The sequence below is a fragment of the Musca domestica genome, unplaced genomic scaffold, assembly GCF_030504385.1.
Source record: "Musca domestica strain aabys unplaced genomic scaffold, Musca_domestica.polishedcontigs.V.1.1 11, whole genome shotgun sequence".
NCBI classification, from domain to species: domain Eukaryota; kingdom Metazoa; phylum Arthropoda; class Insecta; order Diptera; family Muscidae; genus Musca; species Musca domestica.
Window position 1 is genome coordinate 10,425,578 of NW_026712133.1, and position 26,633 is coordinate 10,452,210.

At 34.2% G+C, this 26,633-nt stretch overlaps 1 protein-coding gene across 1 annotated transcript in view; it reads right to left on the bottom strand.

Annotated features, from left to right (window-relative positions):
* The window catches only part of LOC101900488 (cell adhesion molecule Dscam2), a 275,819-nt gene that overhangs the window by 70,788 nt on the left and 178,398 nt on the right, over nucleotides 1–26,633 (bottom strand). Inside the window, exons 4-5 of the mRNA XM_005181985.4 lie at nucleotides 20,478–20,738; nucleotides 16,805–17,001 (exon numbers count right to left, since the gene is read on the bottom strand). Of these exons, the coding sequence (XP_005182042.1) occupies nucleotides 16,805–17,001; nucleotides 20,478–20,738 (458 nt within the window). The remainder of the gene's footprint in view (nucleotides 1–16,804; nucleotides 17,002–20,477; nucleotides 20,739–26,633) is intronic.

Consider the following 26,633-nt stretch of genomic DNA (forward strand, 5'->3'; position numbering starts at 1 on the left):
CCGTACATAAACTACCATTACAACAAACAACCTCAAATCTTCACCCGAACTAAGGCTCACATTCTACATTTTGTGTGCTGAAACACTATAAATTTATTAGACCATAAAGATTTCGGCATAGTTTGTGAAACATATAATTTGCTAAGCCACCAAAAGTCAGGGCAACACGAAAACTAGTCTCCGAATATAAGAAGATATGACATGACACCGAAAACAATAAAAGCCATTTGTTTGATTAAAGTAAAAGACGTAGATTCCAGAAGAAACGCCCCCCATCCTCGGCAATGACAAAAAATATTTTGTTGCGGTCCCAAGTAACAGAAGGTTTCATCCAAATCGAAAGATGCTCTTTCTTCTGTTACGGTTTCCTCTATATGTTTCCCATGAAAAGAATTATCCTTTTTCTTTGCACTTCAACTACTGAACTAATAACCCAAGTAAACAGCTCAGTTCATGCTCTCTGGAAATGCTCTTTTCAAGCTGTTGTTTAAATGCCACGTTTATTCATTCATTTTGGCATTTCTTCTGCAATATTTGCAGAACAATGTTATCGGCATGTTTTTATTTTGTGTTCTTGGTTAACAATATTTAGGATGTGTGTGTGTATGTATGTATAAATGAAGAGCAAACATGAAAAGGACAACGAAACAAAAAACTGTCTACTCCACAAAAAAATAAGAAAACCTTAAATTTCCAGTTTAAGCCATATTTGCGGTTTTTTCTTTATCATGGTCTTTGCTTCTTTCTTTCTTTTTTCCGAAGGTTTCACTTTCTAGCAACATTTTTTCCATTTCGCCAGCATCATAGACAGTTTTTTTGTGTTCTCTTTGCCCGGTTCTTCTTCTTCTGCTTCTTTCTTGGTGTTTGTTTTCTCTCATTTTGTGTGTGAGTGTGTGTGGTTTCCTTTATTGCTAAGTGAATGTAAACGTAAAAATGTAATTTTTATATTTGTCTAAGTCTAAGGTTAGAATACAACCTAAGAAATATTTCCGTTTCCCTTGCAACCAATCACCACATACTGGTAGTCACTATCCTGTGTGTATATGTATTAATGTCTATGCGGCAAATGCCTGCAAATGGTACATCAGTATGTGTGTGGGCAAAAATGCCTTTATATGTTGATGATCAGATAACATTATAGTCAGCCTCATCAACATCATCATCATCGTCGTCGTCATCGTTGTCAGTGGCATCTTCAATTTAGCCATTCATACACATACCCGTACATGTATGTAGCAGTACATATTTATGTATTGCTGTGTGTTAGTGTGGTTTGTGTGTTTTCTTAAGGAAATGCTGTAAAAAGCCGGAATTACTTAGTGAGAAAAAAATCGAAGCGTAAATTGTAAAATAGAAGGAAACCAACAGCATCAACAGCCAGAGCCGCTTTAATACACACTACTATGTGTGTATATGATTTTTATCTGCTAATAACTTTACATTACAATATGTGGGTGTGAAATTATAACGGTTTTGGAGGAAGAGAATGGGGAGGGGTTGAGAATTTGAATCAAATGCGCATCTATAGAGCTTTAAAAAATAATAATAAATAAAATAAAAAAAAATCATTGATGTCCATATTGGCTTGGCAGATGTGACAAGAAGGCCAAATTGATCAAGAAATTTTCCTGTTCTTAGGATAGCACTAGGAGTTTCCAAATAGGAGCTCCAATGGAGGGAGGTCGGATAACTCATTCAATGGTAATGTAAACAAGCTATCTTCCGTATTATCAGTAGGAAAATAAACTAACCTATCTCATTGCCGAGTAATGAGAAACGTCGGTACAGAGTTTGAACCATCGTCTTGGAGGGCAATGAAATTATGTTTTTTTCCCACTAAAAAAATCGGAACACCTCGAATCTGGCAAGGTTTTATAGTCGACATATTGTAAAAATATTTTTTTTTCCTTTACAACTCTACATTATTCCTATTAACCCATTCTACATTAACCTTTAAATATTTATGGAATGGTATCGAAAATTGATTGAAGAATTTTGAGGAAAAACATAATTTACAAATATAAATGAGTTTTAACTGACATTTCAGGTATTCAGAGATCGTACAATCCTTTTAAACCATCCGTAGGTCAACATAATTTTATAGCCCGATACTGTTGATCCCAAAATCACCTCTTGCCTTCAATGTGTATTTGCCCTTTTTCCAGTTGAAGCTCTTGTCTAGGAATAAATTTTCTCTTTGAATAAATGTGCATATGTTTGTTTGTTTGTTCGTTCGTTCTTTCGTTCGTATCTAAGCATTCTGAATGGGATATTATGTCGTTTTCTTCATTTCGCATTTGATGCCTGTTGGAAAAAGCCGGTTTTAGATGCTAATATTATGTATGGTTAAGCTGTTGGAATCCTTAACATGCCCCTGTGTGGTAGTGAAGTAGTATTCCACATCAGCAGTGTTAGATATCAGTTAAAAGTGTTTTGCTTTCTTTGCCGGGAAATTTAATACAAGACGGGCCATGGTAACGAGGTTTTTTGCCTCAAATTCTGTTTACAAATCGGAAAGTATAGTAAAAATACTATTCATATTTTTATATGGGAGGAATTATTTTTTGTGAAATTTAACATTTTTTGGATGGTTATACAATACATTGAGGGTAGAGACAAAATCGCAAGTGCTTAACTTTTTCTCTTTCATTTCCACTCTATTGATTTCCTGACGTAATTCACATTGGTACTTGTTAAGGATTTAATTATGACATAAAATTAACATGAAGATGCTTATGATTTTATGAATGATTTTTAAAGGATTACTTTGAACATTTTCAGCAAAGCGGCATTTTCAGCCAAATGTTTTACCAAAAAAAAAAAAGAAAAAAGTGAAAAAAGAATTGTTATCCAGGGGCACCAGACAAAATTGTTCCCTTCGATCTCCCTAATTTTAATGTTAAAAAGTTATGGATTATTTTGTGCCTTGTTGGAATAGGATACCCCCTTATGAGAAGCCCTAAGCATTGTTGGACCTCTTTTGCCTTTCTATATCTATCTCGACGTCCCTGACCTTGTTAATAAATATTAATTTTCACATTTATTTATGACAATGGTAATTTAAAGAGATTTACTTGTCGCTTGTTTCATATTTTGTTCGCTTTTTTTCATTGATCCATCTTGTCTGTAAGCCAATCAATATTCTCGCTACTCACAATAACAACAAATCAAAATACAAAAACCACCATATTTCGACCCAGTCATGTCACAATAAATGTCACAACTTAAAGAGGGTTGTCGTTCTCAATTCTCAACCAGACTGTCTGCCAATAAATTATGGATTTAGTTGTAGTATTTTGGTGAGAAGAAAATAGCTCTGCAATGAAATTTTCTGGGCTATGGCAGATCATATTGTCAATGAAATAGATAAATGCCAATAACAAAAGGCCATCACAAGGACAACGATGGGCTATGGCAGGAGTGCATTCATCATCAATCTGTCCAAGGCATAAATATTCACTTGCAACGGGGGCGGAGGCAGTGAGTGCAAAACAATATCCCAACGCTTTACACACATGGTGGTGGGTGTTTGGTAAGTCCAAATAATCTTTTTGTAATGTGGGCCGATGAAAGACTCAGGCATATTTCAACGACACACATACAAACGTACACATGTTTGTGTATCTAACTATTTATAAACAATAACAACAATATTTAATAATAAGACCGAAGTTACACAGGCTAAAAAGGGAATGACCTAAGGATTTACAAAACAAAAACTAGGATTGCAGCCACAATAAACAAGACCTCCCACCTACTGCCTTTCAAACCCTGCTTCTGGTGCTAATGTAAACAAAATCCCTTGCCAAAAGGTAACCATGTTTAAGGCAACAACACTCTCCGCATCACCAAGTGCCACAAACTGACATAAATTATTGCCAGGATTAGTGAAAGTAGCAAAAGTCAAAACGGGCCAGAACAGAGGTTGCTATGTCATTGACAATGGCAATGAAACATAAAAAGGATTTTCGAGCAGCCTCCAATAAAAGAAACGTAAAAAAACTGTCGTGAAAAACTTAATGTTGGCTAATTTAAGGGTTAATTGAAAATATGAGTTTTTTTGGGGGGGAAGGAAAATATTTTTAATTGTCATAAACATTTGTGACAGCTTTTCTTTGCCTTCCCCGGTAGTCCAGACAGCCAAGAAAAATGGCATAAAATCAGTCCTTTAACTTTAGGCAAAACTTTTTAATGACATTTTTGTTGTTGATGTTATTGTTGTAATGTATATATATAGAGAAGGGAAACTGTAGCTGAAGCAAACTTATTTCAATATTCCAGCTTAAGGTTTTTGTGATTAATTTTCGGTACCGGTTGTGGCAACAATTAGAAGATTGCCAACATCTAAGGAAAATATGGTGGATTTGTGGCACAGTGCAATATTAGGAATGTAAATAAACAGTGAGATGGAAAAACTGCAACCAACTTCAGACTGCTGTCATTTCCAAGTCACTCGCCCGACAGCTATTAAAATTATTGGCGGAAAATGGTGAACTGCCGATTTTGGTTTTCTCCGATGAGAATTTGGTTTTCTCCATTGTGATGAGCCGCTCCGCTCGTATTAATCGACCGTGGAATCAGAATAAATGCCGAATATTATCGTGAAAATATTCTGGAGGGTGTATTATGCCAATAAAATGTATTAATGTCAATAAAATTTAAAAAAAATTAAAAATTATGGTGTTTGAATTTGTTGCAGTTTTTTTATCTCACCCTGTATATATATACTACTTTCAACTTCTTTAAAAGATCAAATAATTTGAAAAAAGAAAAGTTTGATGCTTTGCATTGAAATAGAAAGAGACAGTAGCTTCCACTAAAATATTTTTGAAAATAAAAACCCAGAAAAAATTGTTAAAAATTATAAAGATATAACAAATTAATAAATAACCAACCAAAAAAAATTATTAAATTATAAAAAATAATGAAATATTTTTTATTTATTTCTTTAACAGATCGAATAATTTTAGAAGAGCCAAAAAGATTGGGTTTTTTTACGAAACAAAAATAACTCCTTTACTAAATATTTTTTAAAATAATAAAAAGGCAAAAGTATTAAAATTGGATTAATATTTCAGCAAGTGGAAAAACTCCGTTTCCCCTTTTCTTAATTTTTCAATATATTTTAAATATTATGTTGCCATTAAAATTCTCATGCACGATTTCTTTGAAAAATGCAAAATACTTAAAGTTATGACTTCGATTACGCATTAAAACGAAATTATAAAACCATTTCACATTACTCAACACTTATCCTTGGAGTATCCCTTTTTTCTCTCTTTTCTGCCTTGGCACTCGACGGATTAATTTCAGTAATAAAATTCCCATAAAACCAAAATGGTTTTGATTAAGTGGCAATAATTCAAGTATACCTTGAAATGCTTACACTTTTCCCAATTTTTCTTTTAGAACACAGATTCACACACACACACACACACAGACACATAGGCAATTCGAATACGAATCGTATACTTTGGTTAACAGGGTGAAGTTAATAAAATTCTTCGTCTTATGGTAAAGCCAAACCACAAATTTTGTAGGCAAATATGGCAAGAAGATGGTATTAATGAATAAATGGGACTAAAACCAAAATGAATTATTTTGTACTTAAATTAAAACTCAATTAAAACTTAATTATGGTGAATTTAATCTAAATTACAATGACACAATGTAAATATGTCAACGTCATCATCATTGGCATCGTCATCATCTGCAGAGGCAGCAGTGGTAGCAATAACAACGAGAAAGATAACATTGCCACTGTTTGCGTGAATAAGGTGTATGGAAATTTGTCGAAATTGAAAATTATTTTAATTTTATGAGCTATACAAACAAATATTCAGTACGACAACAACAACTACGACAAACAAATACAATGAATGATTTTAAATGTAAACACAGTGCTAATTCACAAAAGCCTCAAGAGATTTGTCAAATACAAATGCAAAACATTAACTTTTAGTTGATGTAAATGTAAATAGACAGCAACAGAATCAACAACAACTACTCATGATACAACAACGGCAACAACAACCACGATGACGACACCACTATTATCATCAACAATATTGGCTATGCTAATGGAAACAACATGCAAACAATTAAAATACCCAAAAGTAATTGATACACATGCAAATGACAGGTTTCAATTACAAATAACATTAACACGAATATTAACAAATGCAGCGTGTGCACAAACACACACACACAAGTATGTGTGTGTATGTGAGTGAGTGTGTGGCTGATATTCACTCATCTATGTATGTGAATATTCTAAAAGCTCTGTTGTCACATCTATTTAATTTCCCTAAAAACTAAAAATAGCGAAATATTGCAAAAGGATGAAGGGATGGAAAGAAAGGGGATGGCAGGGAGGATGTCGCATCACCAACAACAAGGACAACACGTCATGTTTTAACTTTTGATAAACATGGCGATTGTCATGTTTACAAAACACCCAGTTGCAGATGAGTGCAAGCATGTGTCAGGACATGCAAGGAGAGCTGCCAGATTTCCACCAGTTGAGTTGAGAGGGGAAAGGCATTTGTTTGATGAATGAACTTTTTTTTGGAAGGTGTAGGGATTTAAGGGATTTTAATGCCAGATTAGCCACCTTAAAGATTTTAATGAGGGAGGTAAGCAAGCAGTTTATATACTTGCAATGTGATTGGAGAATAGTGAAATTCTCACCAGCTTCTCATAAGTACGAATTTGAAATTTTATTAAGTAAAAAAGACTTTAATTGCTATATTAAAATTTGATTATTTCGAAATTTTTCCCTAAATTCTTCCATAAAATATATTTAAAGAAGTATAAAGCAGTTCCCATCCAGAGGTTGTATTTAATCCTCGCTTATTTTAGTTTTAGAATTTGTAGTTAATTTTTGAGCCATCAAATTAAATGTGTTATTAAATTTACACATAAGAATTTTCGTTCATCTTGAAGTTGTAAAATATTTTCGATATTTCAATGATTTTCTACCCATTTTAATACCCAAATACCACAGAGTGCCAACAATAAACCTTAAAATTGGAAATACTTCAAGCTCCTTATCCGTGTTTAACACTTTTGTGAGAACCAACCTTAGATAACAAATGTGCCGAAGATCTTCAACGTAGGCTATCCGTGATATTGAGAATATATTTTTTTTTATTTGGCAGAACTTCTATCCACATTTGGCCATGAAACGGCCAAAATTTCCAAAATATAAGATTTTTTGTGAGGCACAAGCTTTTTTAATATTCCTTATTTTCCTAGTAAACTCCTTAAAAAATCCTTGAATTTTTTAATATAATTTGTTACAAACCCCTTGATTTTTTAAGAAAACATCCATATTTATTTTCCAGCCGTACATCATATAAATGATCTTTAAAATTGCATTTTTATACCCGGAAAGTCCTTGAAAATCTTGGAACATATTTTCTTGGCCAAGTAGATCCTAGAAAAATCGATTTTGGACAGTAAGTCCTTGAAAATGTTCTCAAATATTTTAACAACTTTTCAAAGTCCTTTGGTGGAGTTAATAATAGGAATGACCCATTTTTACCATTTCGAAAAACATTGACTTAAATGTTATAAAAATATTATCATTAACGAAATATCTGGCCGTTAAGTTGGGCCAGTAACTTTTAATACCCCTTTTTGAAGAAAATCCTTGAAAATATTCTCAAACATTTTATCAATCTTCCAAGTCTTTGAGTGGAGTTAGTAAAAGGAATGGTCTATTGTTACTATGTTTACCATTTTTAAAACATTGACCTAAATTCTATAAAAATATTATCATTATTTTATGTTTGGAATATCTGGCCGTTAAGTTCGGCCAGGAACTGCAAATGTCGGTGAAATCAGTTGGAAAAGCCAGTTAGTCTTCGACAGACCAAAAAGCGGAAAATGTGAAGAAAATCATCAAAACTACCGAATATTGGCATCATATGTGAGCATTAGGAAACCCATTACGAACTATAAAAAAAATAATTTTAATCTAAAATATGATATTCAAATTTTAATTTTCGAACAACATTATGGACAATCTTGTAAGGATTTCAACAACAAAACAACAACAGCTTTATATCCCATCGGTGTCATAAGTGGTTACGGGGGAAATCCCGAATTGCCTCTTTTTACCTTCAAACGTCATTATATGCCGAGTTTTGTCCCTAGCGTTCCAACAACCAAAATAATTTCTTAAAACCCTCCGCCACCACAAAATCTGGCATCCCCAAACCCAACAAAATACCCCACGTTGAAAAGAACCCATTGAACATTTCGAAAGAGACATTATTGTTTGGTCATTTTCGGCTGGGGCCCACACACTGTAATGTTGAATAACACAATTTCCTTGTTAGCCATCAATTAAATAACTTTATTTACACATGAATTGATGATCACACACACAAACATGCACAACACGCTTGTTTGCTTTCCATTTGCATCAGACGGGGACGACGACAGCGACTCATGCCAAATCCCAGATATTTCTGCGTGTTTGCAATTGATGTTTATATTTCTGTGTGTGCATTTGAGTTTTCGCGTATCCCTTTCCAGGATAAAAATTTCGATTTATCTTTTTATTTGGTTGTGTACCTCCAATGGGGACTTGTTTTTTTTTTGTTATAAGCCGTGCCAGAGACATCCTTGCTTTGGGTTTTTTTCTCCTTGTTTTCCCATTGGATTTGCTACGTATGCACCAATGTATGTATGGAATACCGTGTGTGTGTATGTGTGTGAGCCAAAACCAAAGGTATGTTAAGGTAAGGTTTGTAAAAATACTTTGAATTGTTTTTCATTTCATTTCACTTTACATTGGTTTACTTCATCTCTCGAACTTGTGTTGCTGTTATTTGTATTTTATTTATTTTGTCGTGTGTGTGTGTGTGTGTGTGAGTGAGTGTACTCTAATGGCAAACAGCTTTGATAACAAAATACTTAAAAAGGGATTTAGGTTACATGAAAAACCCATAAAAAACGCTGAAACACACACACATACAAAGACAACTGCTGGCAGAAAACAGTACAAGAAGTTAACGACGAGTACAAGCAGATACTTTCCAACCAATAGAGTGTGAATGTGTATGTGTGTGTAGGGAGAATAAACTTTTGTAGTATTTTATCCTGTATTTACTCACACGCACACAAACAGTTATACCAACATACAGAGATACAGTCCGCATTTCACCTTTGCACACTAAAACAAGAGACACAGACACACACGCACACATGTGTATGTAACTAAAGGTGTGAAGCCACAATCCTTTGGACAAATTGTTATCCACAAAATAAACAAACTATCTTTAACTCTTGCATTTACTTATTTGCTCACACATGACTATGACTAGTCACTACAAATATATGTGCATACAGATAGGGGGGTAGAGATGTCGATGAAAATGGGAATTTCTGCTCCAATAATCACAAAAAATAAAATATGAAAAGAAATTCAACCGAAATGGAATAAAATACAAAGACCTAAAATGGTAAAGACTAGACATAATGCATTCTGACCAAATGGTTTGTGTCTATACTATCTATATAACAGTCCATGGGAGGAAAATGTTAATACCAAAAACACATTTATAGAAAAAATTGACAAACAAAAGTTTGAAAAATCCAAAATTGGGTTTCAAAATTTTATTTCATAGACTTTCCAAATTAATTGCATATTGCCTAAGCGGTTTAAATCGCATAACATTGCTAACTATTTTGTTACGATATCATAACAACAGAGGTATTTTTACAGGGTTGCCATATTTATGCTCTGTCTTGTCCTATCTTTACACTTCTATGTCTTTGTAAAATATTTCTTTGAATATGGCAGTCTTTGATGTACAGGATACAGGATACTTCTTTATATATTTGACACCAAAATCTAAAATTAGTTGGTTTTTTTTTCAAATTTATTTACATAAAAATCAATAACAAGAACTTATTCCAGTATAAAATCTATTTTGAAAGTTAGTCTGATGATCAACTGTGTTAAGGTAACTATTTTCCTCTTTTTTATATTTTTCACTTTTATAGCATAATTTTAGGTGCCTTTTTTGCTAAAAATTTGATGCAAACACTTAAAAATGCTAAATTTAAATGAGAAAAAGCCAGTTTATATATGACTCCAACATGATGTGTAAACTAGCCTTTAAACAGACAAAAACTTACAGTGCTTGATCATGACCGACATCCCTATCCTGTGTTTACATATTTTTATATGTACAACAGTCAGTACAACTGTTAGCACTTCTCCAATTGCATTGCAAACATAGCCCATTTGAATATTCATTCGATACACTCTAAACTTTTTACTTGTGTTTTGGTTTCTGTATCTTTGTGTGTGTGTGTTTTTCGTTTTTGGAAAGTTCTTGTTTTCTGGATAGCTTTCAGACCCAAAAAAACATATCTCTGTAAAGTTACCAAAAAGGATTGTATAAACTTAAATTTTGAAATATGTTTGGTAAAGACTATCAAAAGTATCCTCTGGCAAAGGGACCAACGAGGCCAAAAAAACAAAACGGAGTAACCTACTGTAATGCTGTAATATATTAGAGCTTTGATTGCTAGGGTCGCTTTTTTCGCCTGGAGTTTGTCAGAAATGGGGCTAACCGCATGGCGCAGATTTATATGGTGCAGAGTAGTAGCAGTACACGAAATGTGGTGAAAGTAACAACATTTGGTATCATAATTTGTGATGGTTTCGTTTATGTCGTTTTTTTTTTTTTAGATTTGGATTTGCAACTAAACCCAACAATTATGTGGTTCTGAGTTATTTTTTGGAATATGTAAAATTTGTCAAAGGGTGTCAACAAATGACACAGCTTCTAAATGAAACAGAAAAATTGCATTTAACTCGGTCTGAAAGAATTTTAAATGGTATTTACGTGCAAAGATGAAAACATTTTGCAATAATCCAGCCAGCATTTATACTCCAGAAATATGTTATGCTTAAAAGCATCCTTTCCACTTAGAATCGCAAGAGAGAGTAAATAAGTAAATGTCGGCAAGGAGGAATTTTACTTCACTCCAAGGGCCAAGTAAAAGACACTTCTAGTGGAATTTCGACTGGTTTACTCCATGAAAACCTAAAAAATGTTTCCTCAAAAGACCGAAAATTGTGATGAAGATTAAATGCGCTTTATGAAGTCTAAAAATATTATTTCGAGAACTACACATAGAATTACAATTTTGATTGGTAATTTGACACAAATAAATAATTCTCTGGAAAACTCAGTAGATTCTGAAAGCTGAACTAAAACTAAAAACTTTAATGTTTCCATCGCAAAATATCCCAAATAGAAGGACCGAAATTCCACCGTTTTACGTACTTTTTTTTTTAAATTTTGATTAAGATTCCTTGGAATACTTTACTTTCAGGAAAATATTGTATTCGACAATATTAATATAAATAAAACGAGAATTATTTGTGTGGAAAATGGTAACTCCCAAATGGATCACCAAATTCGTCTAATTGGTCCGTTACTCAAAACATGGTTGAAAACTCCTTTCGGAATTTGCTGCAAATTTTTTTTAAAAAATTTCATCGTGCAACCACCGATTTTATGCATAAAAACTCAGGCCAAATTAAAAAGTCACCCCAAATTTTGCCAAATTTTCCAAGCAATTAGAATTTAACTCAGTATCGGGGAGTAGGACACCTCTTTGCAACTAATTTTGAATATATGTCCATGTTTGGGAGTAGCGACATATAAAGAAGGTACCTTCTGATTTAAATTATTTCGACGATCTTGCTCAAGGCTTAAAGGTCTATGCTAAAAAATTGCATTTAAAAGAATCAATGAAAATAACCTGAAGAGGTCAATAGGTAAAAATTCCACTAGGAAGAATGGCTGAAAACCCAAGACAAAATATTGGTGGTACCTCCAATGACAAGGAATTGGTAAAAATCTGTCTCACGCTGTTGTAAAAATCTTTGTGGATTCCCTAAAAAAGACTAGTTTTCGAATATCAGTAAACATATTGCCGGATAATTTTTCCACAATGAAAAAGAAATTCATTATTTGGTAATAAATGTCTTATTGTCTCTTTCCACTAAAATTAAATTATTCGTTATTTTATATTTTCACAATTCCGGTAGTTTTGTGCTACTATTGGCCTCAAAGGGGAAACCACAAAAACTTGGCCGAAAGTAGACAAAACTGATGGTTCTTTTCCCAACAATGGCTACGATGACAAATGTACAAATTAGTTATGATGCCAAAAAAGGAAATTTATCATTTCAATTTAAATGTTAAACTTGCTTCCTTTTGGTTACCCACAAACTGGGTCCGGAGGCAATTTTTCTAAAAAAAAAACACACATTACAATCATCAGCATCATCAGGTGAAACCTTAAATAATAAAATAAAATATTACATTTATTTATCATATGTTAGCTATGTACGAGTATGTGTATGAGTGTGTTTGTAAAGGAGCTTTTTTCTCCGGCTTGTTTTACTTCCGTGGTACAAAGGATAATGTGTAACCAAATAACCCAATGTAATGTTCGTAGTAGTACCATCATTAACACCAACTAAAGAGGTGAAATCTTTTGTTGGCAGCCTCTGATGATGATGATGCCGATGGTGGTGATGGTGGCGGTGGCATGGTATGTAAGTTATTTTCCATCTACCACTTTTTTACGTGTTGGCATAGCCTCCAGTTTTTATTTTGGCATCCTTTTTAGAATAACGAATGAAAGAAGTGGGAAAAAACTACCAAGAGATAGACAACCATTTAATGGCAAATGTCTCATTTAAGCCCTCATAAAATTTAAGAACAAATGTTAAAGTCGTCGTTTGTTGTTACACCGAACACAAACACAAGGAGGCGACAATGGGAGCACAGCTCCATGGGTATAAGCCAGGAAATTTATGGTACATGGATGGTCTCCCTCCTGCTTCTTTTGCCAAATGCACACATAACACAATTTAAATTAATGCAAACCAAAAGAGGGAGAGCGAGAGAGGGAGAAATAGACGACACGAACATAAACCCATTTCGGAACACATTTAAAATAATGAAACACCTTGGCAGGAAATAGTGGCGGCAGGCGGTGGAAAGTGCTCAAAACATGAGTTGTACTTAACACCCACAATAACACACACACACACCCACCCACACTACTGTGAATGGTGACCATCAAAGATTAAAAGAGGTCCACTGACCCACAAATCCACACACACACATATGCATATGTTTGGTACAACGATTCTGGTGGTAAATTTTTAATGAATCCAAGTGATAAGAATAATGAAAAGTGGTTTAACCTCACTTTACTTTGTGGTGATCTATTGACTTTGTGGTTTTAAGTGAAATTAGGAAAACTATGTTTGTTGGTGTTGTTCTTTTATTTTGCAATTGTGTTGCAATAAAAATATGTAATTGGTTGTAAGTCAGGAGAATACAAATTGTGATTTCTAACGAAATGAAAATAATTCTTTAGAAGATTCGGAATTATATTTCGCAGGAATGAAATATGTATTTTTGTTTCCTCGCATGTTCGGCAGAAATATGGACTTAATATTCAAGTTGTAGATTTTTCATTGTAATTGCTCTAAATTTTTTTTTTTTTTTTTTTTTTTTTGATATCCGTGTATGTTTGGAATGACCTTGGCCACCCTATATTTTGTAAATATTGAAAATCCAAATCAAGTTTTCGAATTTGAATTTTAATCTCTTACATCCCCTCAGTATACCACACCACGTGACAGGAACACACATAAAAACGAGATGTCAACAATTATTGATGGCCCTGTCAACAGTGACTGCCAGCACCTGTTTAAACGATTTTATTAACTATATGAGTTACCTGGTAAACCACCAATTCCCCCTCGCATGTACACCACGATTTTCAGGGAATTTTAACACGCAATGTTTGGCATTGGCTAGACTATACGAGGGAGGGTATGATTCTTAAAAGCAATTAAGTTCAACCCCAACATAATATGTTTAAGAAATGGAACTAACTCCTTTGGGCACTGGCACTAAATTTCCTCATATATGCACATATTGTTTGTATTTTTTTTTTTAAGTTTAATAATTTGTCGTACTCTGTAAGTATTGTTGGCACTCACCAACGAAGCAGAAAAATCTGTGAATAACTTAAAAGTTAGTTGTTGACATGCAACCGCACCAATGCTAAGACCCAAACCGATACACACACATTCTACACCACCACCACCACCGAGAATAACAAGGGGAAGTGTTGTATGTGACATCTAATTGACGATTTAATTGAAACGCCTCCACCACCCTTTGTGGTTTACCCTTCATGTGACCTGGCATTTAAAGCCAATTAAGGGAATTTAAGATTTATTCCTTTATTTTTTGTAGTTTAAAGAGTTTGCCTTTGGTGGGAGGATGTGGAAATGAGAGAACATTATTTTTATTATTTGAAAAGAAAATTTTATTTCAATTTTTTGGTGAGATATTAATAAATGCAAGGTAGTTAGGAATATGGAATGCACATAGAAAATTTATAATCAGAAACTGACGGATATTGTTTATGGAGACAAATCGATGCAGCAGAAGTTCTTACTTTTTTTTTGGTTTTGTAGCAGATAAGTTCTCCGCAAAGCGTTTGATCTTTAACAAAACTGCTCAATGCTTCAACAACCTTTAAATTTGTGGCGAGAGAGGAAAAGCAATACAAAATACGTGCCATTTAGCTACTTGAATGTAAGCAAATAAAAAATTTACTTCGACAGAGGAATAGCTAAGTGGAACAAGGAACTAGTTCCATAAGTTTTAATTCTAATTTTCACATTTTAAAGCATTTTTTTCCTTCTTCCAATTATAAGTTCATAATAAAATAATAAATTAGTACACTGCTTTGTACATAGTTACTTACGACCAAAATTAACGTAATAACCCAATTATTGCATCATAAAACATTGGCTGAGTGTCCCCAGCCGTTTGCCCTCTCTTCCACCAAAAATTAGAGGACTTCCTCTAATAAAACCACACGAAATGAAAATGTGGAGATAAACCATGAAATATTTGAAGGCAAACTGGAAATGGTTTAATGGGGGAAGAACAGTATAATTAAAAAACAAATATTTTGTGAATTGAGAATTTTCCGATTTTTACCGAACAGAAAGCAATTGAGCAAAAATGTTGATGGCAACGAACCAGTGCAGTAGTGCAAATGAATTCTTTCTACACCTGCGTGACACCGAAAATCCAATATATTTTTCATTCAGAAGCAATATACTTTCATTTTAGAACTTTCCCCTATTCGTAGATTTAACTAGTTCACCCTTTTAATTAAAGGGTTCAAGTCAATCCTCTTCCACACATGCATAGAAATACAAAAACGGTTTGACAAATGTAAAGAGTATTCGGTAAGGGTAGAATCTGCTCGATTTTGAATGAATTTTTTTCCAACTCAAAAACGTGGAAAAGAAGCTTACTCATATTCGAGCTCGAATGTGCTCGAGCACACTTGCTCGAATTAGAGCGATTTTCGCCCTTTGTTCAAATACGAGCGATTTTTTCGGAAGTCTCTTTATAACAGATCACCGATTGGGTTGCTTTCATTCGGGAGTAAATCTAGTTGGCGAGCGAGATTGCTCGGAGAGTGGGAGTTTTATATAGAGTTCAGTATTCACTTTTTTTTTTTTTTTTTTTTTTTTTTTTTTTTTTGTGGGAATTCGAGCAAGCTTTTCGCATGTCTGATATCTAAAGTTCAGCAATTTCGTTGATCTTGGTCATTTGGCTACCATAGTTACTCCTTTTTATCAACTGCAATTTTAGCAAACATTCATTCAGACAATTGCTCATGGTTCATTTCTTTGCTCTATTATTATTCAACAATTCCACGATCGATTTTATAAACCAAGTGATTTGTGGTTTCTAATATGTTCTATTAGTAAACTGCTAAATATTCGTTTTTTTTTTTTAATTATTGAATCTGGTTGATGTGGTTCGATATGGATCAATTGTTTTTCTTTGTGTTGAATCAAAAAGGATATTCAATTTTTGTAAATCCCAGTCATGAAATAACATTTACCCATTAAACTTTGTAAATAGCCATGCATGAAACAATTTCCAATTGAACAATTTAGTATATCGGAAATATACAACATGAACATGCATGCTTTCCAACTAGACGTAATCACTAATGACAATTGTTATTTATTTTACCATTACCTTTACTGTTATTATCACCTATGTATACCTACATGGGATATGGCATGAATGATAGGAATGTAACTATTTATAATTAGCTAACGTGTGTGTGTGTGTTTGTGTAGAACAATGATTATTGGGCGCAACCTCTAAATGGATTTAAATGTAACGTTAACTCATGGACATGATTTTTAATTTCGAAATGTGGCCATGGACTAGATGGCGGAGGTGGGGAACAGAGTCATGGGAAAACAAATGAAATAACAAAACAAAGTGTGGAAGTTTTCTACTCTTCGACCGCACATTCAAAGGATAGAATGTAAAAGGTTTTTTTTTTAAGTGGGATAATTAGGTCGCTAATAACAGCGGTATATAAGAGTTTTGAGTTTTATACACAATGTATGTATGCATGTATATATTTATTTATTTATTTATTTTTTTTTTTTTTGGAATATAGCTGTGTTGGTACTTATTCTACAAATCGACTTCTAAAGGCGAAGAGGCTTAATTTTTTCAATGGGAATGATTCGAATTGTTTTTTGGACATATCCTTCCTTGAAATAAAATTTAAATATTTTTGATACATGTATCAAAAAAAAAAATCATAGCAAAAGTTTGCCAAAACCCCCGCTGAAAATGAAATAGCCAACCCACCACGAAGAAGAGAATAACATAAAAAGTTTACTTACAATTAACATTTAACGTGGCTGTGGCTTCCAAACGTTCGCCCTCGTTCATGGCACGATTCCAAACAACACATTTGTATTTGGCAGCATCGTCCTCGCGACGTGGCACAATGGTTAACGTTGCATTGGTGGGTTGATCCTTTGAGCCTCCTTTGAGTACCTCAGTTTGCAGCATTGCATTGCTGCCTTCGCGATACCAGCTGTACATGAAAAAAGAAAAGAAAAAGAAGAAGAGGAATGAGAAAACATAACAATAAGAAACGGGAACAGGAGAAGAGTCAGCCAAAAAAAAAAAGGCCGACAAAAAATAAACGTAAAGATAGAGATACGTGAAACGGAAATGAAACAAAAACATGAAAAATTATTTCGTATCTTTTTTTCCAATGATTTTGCATGACCGCTTCGTCGTTTGGACAGCCGAACAACACTGCCACGGATAATGGCAACAACAAAAATGTTACAACTACAACATAACAGGATTTTTGCTTTGATAGTGTTTGGGAGTGTTGGACATGGGTGGCCGGCACTCATGGAACTAATGGTGTGGCCACGGCTGATGTTCGCCTCCCGAGAATGTGCTGTATATGTTGTGTCTGACTGTTAGCCAGCCTGCAAGTGGATACTTTATCATCATCACTGGCTGCCGAAATAGATGTACTTCTTGTTGTTGTTTTGCTCGTTAATGTTGTTGTATGTATGTACTGCTTCTTGTTTTTTTGTGTGCGCTGATATCGTTAAGTGGCATCATTCGGGTTTATTTGTATTTTCCATTTGTTTTGGTGTCTCTCTTCATTTAGTATTTATCCCCCTATTTTCTGCCAGAATATTTGTTTGCAAATATGTAAGCGAGTGTGTGTGTCTGTGTGTGTGTGGCGGACAAACACACAAGAGTATGTGGTTTGGTTTTAAAGTTCTTTTTGGTGTAACTTTGTTTTTGTTGCAACACATCTTACTGCTGCTGTTGTTGTTGTTGGCAAAGGAAATGCAGGAAAAAGGAAAAATCAGCAACGCCGTTTTTTTCTGTTCTTTATTTTGGCAAACATTGAGCGCTTTGTGCTGCTTCAAATTTTTTGGACACTTCCGTTGAGCATAATTTTAAATTGTTCTTTTTTCTCTCTCTCTCTCGCTCAGTAGTTTTCGCTAAATGAAATCTAATTGTCCTTTTAAATGCAGTCGGTCGTAGTGATGTCGAGGAGAAAGGACTTGTGACTCTAAATTAATATTAAAATTGAATTTAAACCCTTTGCGCTGTCCGTCGCCGACGCTGCCATTCGGAGTGATATGAAACTTGTTTGTTAATGACTTTACAGCAACAGTTTACCATCCCATACCAAAAAAAGGAGTGCAAAAGGAAGAACTACTGGGAAAACTTTTAGCAATTATTAAAGGTCATTATAAAACTATGTAATGCAAAGCATAGACGGACAGCAAGCAAAAAGGATACAAAATATGAAGTTATCTACATTAATTGCACAGAATTTTTGAGAAACTTGGGGAGGGGGCTGACACCCAAGACATTTCTTGGCAGATTGTAGTTAGGGAACAAAGGGGGGGGGGGGAATACGAAAGGCAAGCAAGAAAGTTGTAAAATAAATTTAAATGTGACAAGTTGACCTTTTCAAGAAAAATTTAGCTGAATGATATTTTAAAGGTTATCCGGAGATATTTATCTTGCTTTGTATTTAAGACATGAAGAGGGTGTATCATGCTAAGATAATTAAATAATTACACGGAAATAATCCTCCGAGGAGGTATAAATAGATGATAGATATCATCGACATTTTTCCCAGATTCAAGGCTTTTGGGAGCTCCCTAAAGTATGCTATAAACGCAAAAGGGTTATATGATTTTTACATAATGTGTAATCAGACCTTTAACTAGAAACAGTGGAAAAAACTCTTGATAGGTTCAATATTTTCTTTTCAGTTCCAATAATATTTTTTACCATAGAATAATATCGTGCTGTTGAAAACCATGCATTTTCAAACATATTTCTGAAAATAATTTGCATTTTGGCTTAACTTTTCCCTAGTCTTAAACATTTTACTATTTTATTTAATTTGAAACGTTTAACAATTTGTTTTCGTACTTTATATGTTTGAATGTAATTCGAAAATCGGAAATTATAAAATTTAATAAATAGTTTTAGATCGGGCAGAAAAAGTAAGATCATAAGATGCGCCTCGAAGGAGAAGGACAAAAAGAGGGTGGAGGCGCTTACTAACATCAGCTCACTCCAGAAATCTCAAATGGTCGGATATTTGTGTTAAGGGCTCTTGAAAATTGCCTAGAATTTTTCCGTCTTTAAGAGACTTAAAACATTTTGTATAAGTTAAGAATTTTGATCCATGAAAAAATGAGGCTAATGATAGTTTGGCAGAACTACATCGATTTTTATTTAAGTCCGTCCAAAGGTATACTCTTTCTCATACACATCCATTAAGGCTAGTATGTTAGAGTCATATGTAAAACTACTTTTACCAAATTCATGTTAAGCACTTTTATGGCATACTTTAAGGCGATTCACACTATCTGTTACCTGAAATGATATCTTAATATATTCATAGAATAAGTGCAACATTAACATAATATGTGTATATCAATTCTTGGGTGCGCTTAAAAGCATACCGCAAAAATGTTTATTATAAAACGTAAACAAATCACTTTACATGTGACTCTAACACGATGTGGAAACTGGCATTTATGTAATATTGCATCATATATCATATCAATCAGGCTGGACGTTGATGATTTTCCCGTCAGTTACTTTTTTATATATGTATTCATATAGTTCTTATGTAAAGGATTTAATTGCAGTTACTTCGCAACTTGAATACAATTCTCTCTGTCCGTATCAATCACATCCCCTTGCATCATCACATTTTCTTTTCCATTTTTCTCATTATTTTCATCTTAAATTCTGGATATCTTTTTAATATCCCACACTCACACACACAGAGACACTGACATGTGTATTTATTTTGCACTTCCTTTTGTGTAGTGCCTCCGATCCCTGTTAGACATGGATTCCGCTCGTCATAATATCTGCTGTTGTCTTTTCTGTTCCGAGTAGTAGTTGCGGTAATGAAACGAAACGAAATTTATGCCATTTATTTAATATCACACTTTTCGGATGGCGGATAGCGGATAGCATTGCTGTCATCATAAGGGAATTAAGTGCCAAATTTATTATGCAATGTAATTTCTTTTGTCGTTGTTTGTCTTATTTTTTAATTTTTATTATATTCTCATTCTCGGTTTACAGCGTAAATTAAAATGGCACGTAGAGCGTGCGTGTGCGTGTGCGTGCGTAAGGTTTATCCCGGCCCACATATAACGGGCCAAAAGACAACGAGAAAACGTGGCAAAAAAAATGGAAAACCGAACGCTGTTTAAGTCGAGAAGACACAAATGCTTTCAAGAAGCTCATAAAATATACATGTAACGGCAGACTCGGGACCCATTTCTGGCTTTCAATGAGTGGCTCACAGCTACCGAATGAAGCATGGAGCAAAACACCAGCTCCATGGTTGGTCGGTCAGTCGATCGGTTGGCAGGACTTTTATTTCAATTAAATGACCACGACGACTTAATATAAACCGACACAATTGCAGGCCTTGCAGCTCGGAGGATGCAAAAATGTCCAGCTGTAAAAATGTTGCGAGTGTATACTTACGTTATCGTTGGATCGGGCGAACCACCAATACTACTGCATGTCAATTTCATGGTTTTATCTTCGGTGGCAACGGCTATATTGCCGGGCGATATGACAGGCGGATGTGGCGGCGTAAGCACAGTTAAATTGTAAAATTCCTGATGCACATCGGCACCTGTGCCTTTGGCCTTAATGCGACACTCGAAGCGGCCATTGTCACGGGCGTAGGAGGCATTTTTAATTTGTAGATCGTAAATGCCGCTTTTAGGACGAAAATCAAGCCTGCAATGAAAATGGAAATGGAAAAAATGTAGATGAAAAGACATGGGCATACCAAAAAGGGAAATCTGTTAAAAATCAAACTGCTATTTAAGGCCAACATCAACAACAAACACCACCATCACCAATGGCGACCACTACACACCGACAAATGCACTGGGACAACAAGACATTCCACGAGCAAGGTAGATAAGGATAATTGAAAATGTTAAACATAAAAGTGGGCAAAGACGAAAACGAAGAATGAGAAACAAGAAATTGGTAAGGAACAGCCATTTGGAGCAAATCGTGATTTCATTTCAATTTAATTAAAACAACTCTGTTCCTAGCCGCACGGAGCCAAGACGAAAGGATAAATCGAATATCTTCATGTTTTCGGTTCGCCCAACTAATTTGTAAGGAATTCAACTTAATTGAAATATTTTCTTCAAAATTTCTCCAAAAATACATAACGAATAGCATAAATATTCCATTAATTTTCTTATTCCCGCTTTCTTTTTGGCAGTTTGTAGCCAAGTAACGGCGATTATTATTATTGCTGTGTAAGCAGAAAACAGCATAACAGCAATCGCTAATTGACAAATTACGATCGAAGAACCGACCCAAAGGTATTGCCTGATAATTTGAGCTTCTTAAATGTAATATGTCTTAGTGTGATACCCCGTGCGCTACCCCCCACCGCCGACGTCAAGGAAAAAATGACCATCTGTGTAGACCTATAACAAGCAAAGGAAAAAACTTCTTAAATTACTTTGCCAGTCACCTTAGAAACCGTTTAGAAGAGGAAGCTGTGTTTCGCAGAAAAGCGCAAAAGCACAAACGTTAATGTGCACAGATATTTCAAGTGTCCTTGAAAGTTCTGTTTTTTTTGTGTTCTTTCGGGCGTTTTGTTATTTCCTTTCATTTTTCTCCCAGGCCATGGTGATGTTTTTTCTGTCTCTCTCTCTCTCTCTAATATTAGAATAACAACAACAACACCCATAGAGAAAAAGAAAGTGACCTTTCAGAAGGTATGGTGGGAGCAGGCAACAATGTTAATGAAGCTAATTGCCATTCACTTCACCGCGCATGAAACGGGAGATGAGGTCCGGAAAAATAGACTGTTTGCCGTTTTTTTTTACTTTCTTGATAACAATATTAATTTTTAATCGCATTAAAATGAAGCTATGGCAACCATAATAACACAGCGCCTAGTCATCCAGGCTGGCAGGCACGGAAGCATATTTTTAAGGAAATCACTCTTAGTGAGGCATACTTTCAGGCGGTTTTAAGTTAATAAATCTCAATAATATGGTCATAACAATTAGCGTTTAAAAGAACAGGAAATATGGCTTTTGAGAGCAAAACAAAAAGAGCAACACTCACATCACATTCTGGAGATTTTAAAAATTTCTTATCTTAACAAGTCCAACAAGCTATTTATTTCATTCCATTAAATCACAATTCATTTCGAATGCCTGACATACATCAATTAAAGCAATCCACAATTTTTCCTTCTTTTTTGACTTAATCGAAAAAAAAAGCAAATTCCAAAGATACATCTTCAGAGATTTATTCAATTATATCCATACCATGTGAAAATGTTGTTTAATTTTCCAATAAAAGAATGGACACACTACTATTTCAATTACCAGAATATTCTTCGGTATTTCGTTTTCGTTTTTTTTTTTTTTCTGTGTTATTTTTCGATTTATTATACGAATGGAAATTCATATGAATAAAAGTTTTCTGATATTTGCACTCGACATTTTCTTGCAAAATTTATATTTGATGTTGATTTTATTCTGTGATTTTTTCCAGTTTCTTTTAATATATAATGGAATTTGTTAAGGACTGTTCGGGAGAAAATTTCAGGATGTTTGGCAGAACGATGAATGAGAATTTCTTAAATGTCCAGAAATTTGATGGGCAGGAATAAAAGTTGATGAATCTGGGGCTTCATTTTTGTTCTGTGAAAATATAAAATGAAAACTATAACAAAAATGAGGGAAATTTCGAATGTATAAAGAAAATATTTACCAAATCAAATTTTCACAGAATAAGAATCAAGGTCCGAAAACCTACTCCTATATTGACAATGTCTGGCAAGGATCTTGTACTATCACCCACTCTGGCTTGCGATAATACATTTTGGCTTTTATGAAAATGCAAACGAGTTATATGCCATAAGCCATTACGATATTCAAATGCTAATTTCGGTGAATAATGTCGCTAAAATTGTCCAAATACCGAATATCGGGAGCTACCGTTATATGAGGGCTATACGAAGACGTGGACCTGCACAGACAATTTTCTGTCATAGGCTATAGTATTTATTACGAACTTCAAATACCAAATTTAAAACATTTCCGGTAAATAATGTTGCTTAAATCACAAAAATACCGAAAAAAGGGAGGTACCATTTTATGGGGGCTATACCAAAATGTAGACCTACATGACCCATTTTCCATACCAAAAGTCCTGCAGACATAATAAACATTAGGGAAAAATCTTATCAACATTCTTCATTTCGTTCGAAAGCTAGAGTGATTTCCAGATTACGTTCAGAATATTTGGAAAATACTTTTAGGCAACATCTGTGATCTCCAATTTAAAAGGCCTTAGGGTGTCTTATTATTACTGTACAGAGCACGGATTTGTTAATTTTCACTCGGGAGTTTTATATAGAGGAGTTTACTCTTCGGTCTTTTGTGCGGAAGCGTTCCCGAGTCACTCCCGGTTGACAGTTAGAGTGGAAGCGGATTTGCTCGAAATAGAGTGAGAGTTTGCTCTAAGAGACAAATTGAGTAAAAAAAAAGATATATGTAAAAAAGTGAGTCAACTTTGAATGACCCTCACATGATGTTTAACCTAGTTTTAAGATGCCACCTTTTAGATTTTTGTCCTGGCAAAATTCGATTCGATGAAAGAAGAGTTACACATCCTCACACAATATGAGCCTCTCTCGACATTGTCCGCTCTAAATCAGCTGAACAACTCAGATAACATTTTTTCTGTGTTCATCTCAACTCATGTTCAACTCATCAACTCCTTGGCCAGATTTATGCAAGTCCTCGAACAGTCCTTAAAAATATTATCTTGTTATGCTAGAGCAGCAATTAGTTTGTGCATTGAATTTGAATTGTAAGTAATATTTTAGAGAGACTTTTCAACACATCTAAACAAATTTTGGACGACGACGAAGTAGAAACATCGACGTAAATGCAATTTGTTTTCATTTCTATGAGGCATGGCAAAATAAAAATTTCCACAATTAATAACCGAATGCATCCTACACCAAATGCAATGATATTGGGCGAATCTCATAAGGCCCGAATACACATTATGTTAGAGTCATATGTAAAGTGACATTTATATATTTTATATTTTACTTTTTTACAACATACTTTAAGGAGCTCCCAAAAATTTTTACAATTAAAAGTAAGGGTACATTATAGAATGCTAAACATTACTCATAAAGCGTTTTTTTAGATTAAAATTTCTGAGGAACGTCTAGAAGTATGCTATAAAAAATGCTACTGGTAGTTGTGGAAAAAGTGTCTTGACATTCTAGCAAACTCACATAATATAGAGTTGCAGAATTGGATGTATAACCAATTCTTTCTTGTGACATAAATATAAATTAATTGATGTGCATTTATCTCTTAAGGTCGTTCACAGACCACTGACAATCAGTTTGGCATTTACCCATTACTGGTAATGTTTGTCACAATTCGGATATACCCATGCCTTTCAACGATACATGTAATTTATGTTGAGTTGGCATTTAAGATAAAAAATAAATAAATTGTCTATTTACATTTTGTAAATTGTGTTATTTTTATGTGGTTTCCAATTTACAACTAAAATTTTTTATTTGAAAAAATAAATGAAAAATTATGAAGAGGGCTGTTATTACAAGGATGTAATTCCATTTAAATTTTAACAAAGGGACTCCACACAACACTTGATCTTATGAGTCTATTACATTAAAATTTTGTTTCCTTTTTTTGAAATATCTATTTCAGAGAAATTTACAAGTTTTGGTATTTTTTTTACTAGAAACGCGTCTTGTACCGAATAATATAGGGAAAGGAAACCAAAATGGTGGGCAATGACGAAATCTTTAAAAACTCTATCCTACCCAAATTTGGGCGGGTAAGGCTTAGTAGAACAATTGCCAGCTTTTATTTATTAAAAAATGGTAACTCAGAAGGGTTGCCATTTAGATTTACCATTAGTTTTTCGATCCCATATTAACATGTCGCTCTTCCATTACGTTTACCCTTAACAAAATGTGGGCATTTTTCGAACTTTTCAAACGTCCCTCGCCCGAGCTCAATTTATATCCATGCAATTCTATTTGTTTTCTGTTTTTTTTTTTTTTTTTTTTTTTTTTTTTTTCTATTTTTTCAACTAAAGATGCCTTAAAGAGAATTGATTGAATATTTTACAACAAATTCTAGATAAAATATGAGTGTGGTGTATCGAGCAGAAGGGTAATTTATAGAATTCATTTAAGAAGAATTCTTAATAAATTGTTTAAGCAATTATTACAAACAAGGACGCACACACACGCATACATACATATATCTTTCAATGGCCTTACGCATGCATCGATGGTATATAACTGGACGGATACTGGGTAGTGTGCTAAGATATTCATTTAATTGATTGCTTTTGCCAGTACAAGGCAATATATTAAAAATAGAGTATGGAATAGAAGTAAGATTCCATATATGTATTTGGTATACATACGTACATACATATAAATAGTATAAACAGGACAGTCGCCACAGGCAATGCATCACTGCACATCATCCTGTTCCTGTAGTTGTTAATAATCAAGTATCTTGTCCTTGGTTAATATTGATTTGGTTGGCCAAGAATAGCTACCTTGTACATACAAACAAACACACATACATCCATACATCAGAAGTGACTTCAATACTTTAGTCTGGTCGTAAATTACGTAATGCATTTGACGCTAGTTTAAGAGTACAGTACCGACCACAATAATTATAACGTAAGAGAAAATAGTCAAGTATTGAAAAAGAAATATCAACTTCTTGGGATGTGATATTCTCCTCAAAAATGCAATCCAAATACCGTTTGCAGATCTACTTATTCTGGTGTTCCCTTTCTCTTCTTGTGGACTAAGACAACAATTTGTGCGACACGACTAGTTGTTAAAGCCAATGTTAGTTATCTTGTCTGGGCGTTGTATTATCTGAATCAGAGTGAAAATGTGTGATGCAATTTTCCATTGAGTGGCTGATTGCAATGTAAGTGTTTAAGTGAGAGCAAGTGTATGTGTGTGTGTGAGAGAAAGAGGGGGGAAAGTGGCATCAGGCATAAGGCTTTTATGTGACATGTAGTGGCAGCATGGTCAAAACTGGGAATATGGAGCCCCCACCTGTCTTAGGAGTATTCTTACTTTCTTGCACTTTAATATTGAAGCGATTTGCTCTACATTTACCTTTTTTCAAAATGCCGAAATCGTATTCACTTCACACGCTTGTAAGGCAGAATGTGTGTGATATGTTATTGCAACGTAAAAAAATTGTAAAAAAAAAAACAGCAACAATGGCAACTTGTTCCTGAAGTGCATAATGCAGGTATAGATGATGGTTCTTGGCTAATGGGTGCATTATATGTAGGTGTGTGTGATAGTTAGGCGTGTTTGTGAGCAGTTTCATTTCCAGATATGCTTGATTTTTTTCTTGTTTTTTGCATTGCATTCAGCTTGTTAAAATACTTGTCCTTCTTTTGCTGATGTTTCTCCTTCATTCAAGCTCCGGTGCTTTTTCTTGTTTGTATAAAACATGTGTAAGCATATTTGTGTGTATGTTTGCATGCATGTGTGTGTGTCGGTGTGCTCTTGGATGCTTATGTTTTTATATGTATAACAGAGTATTT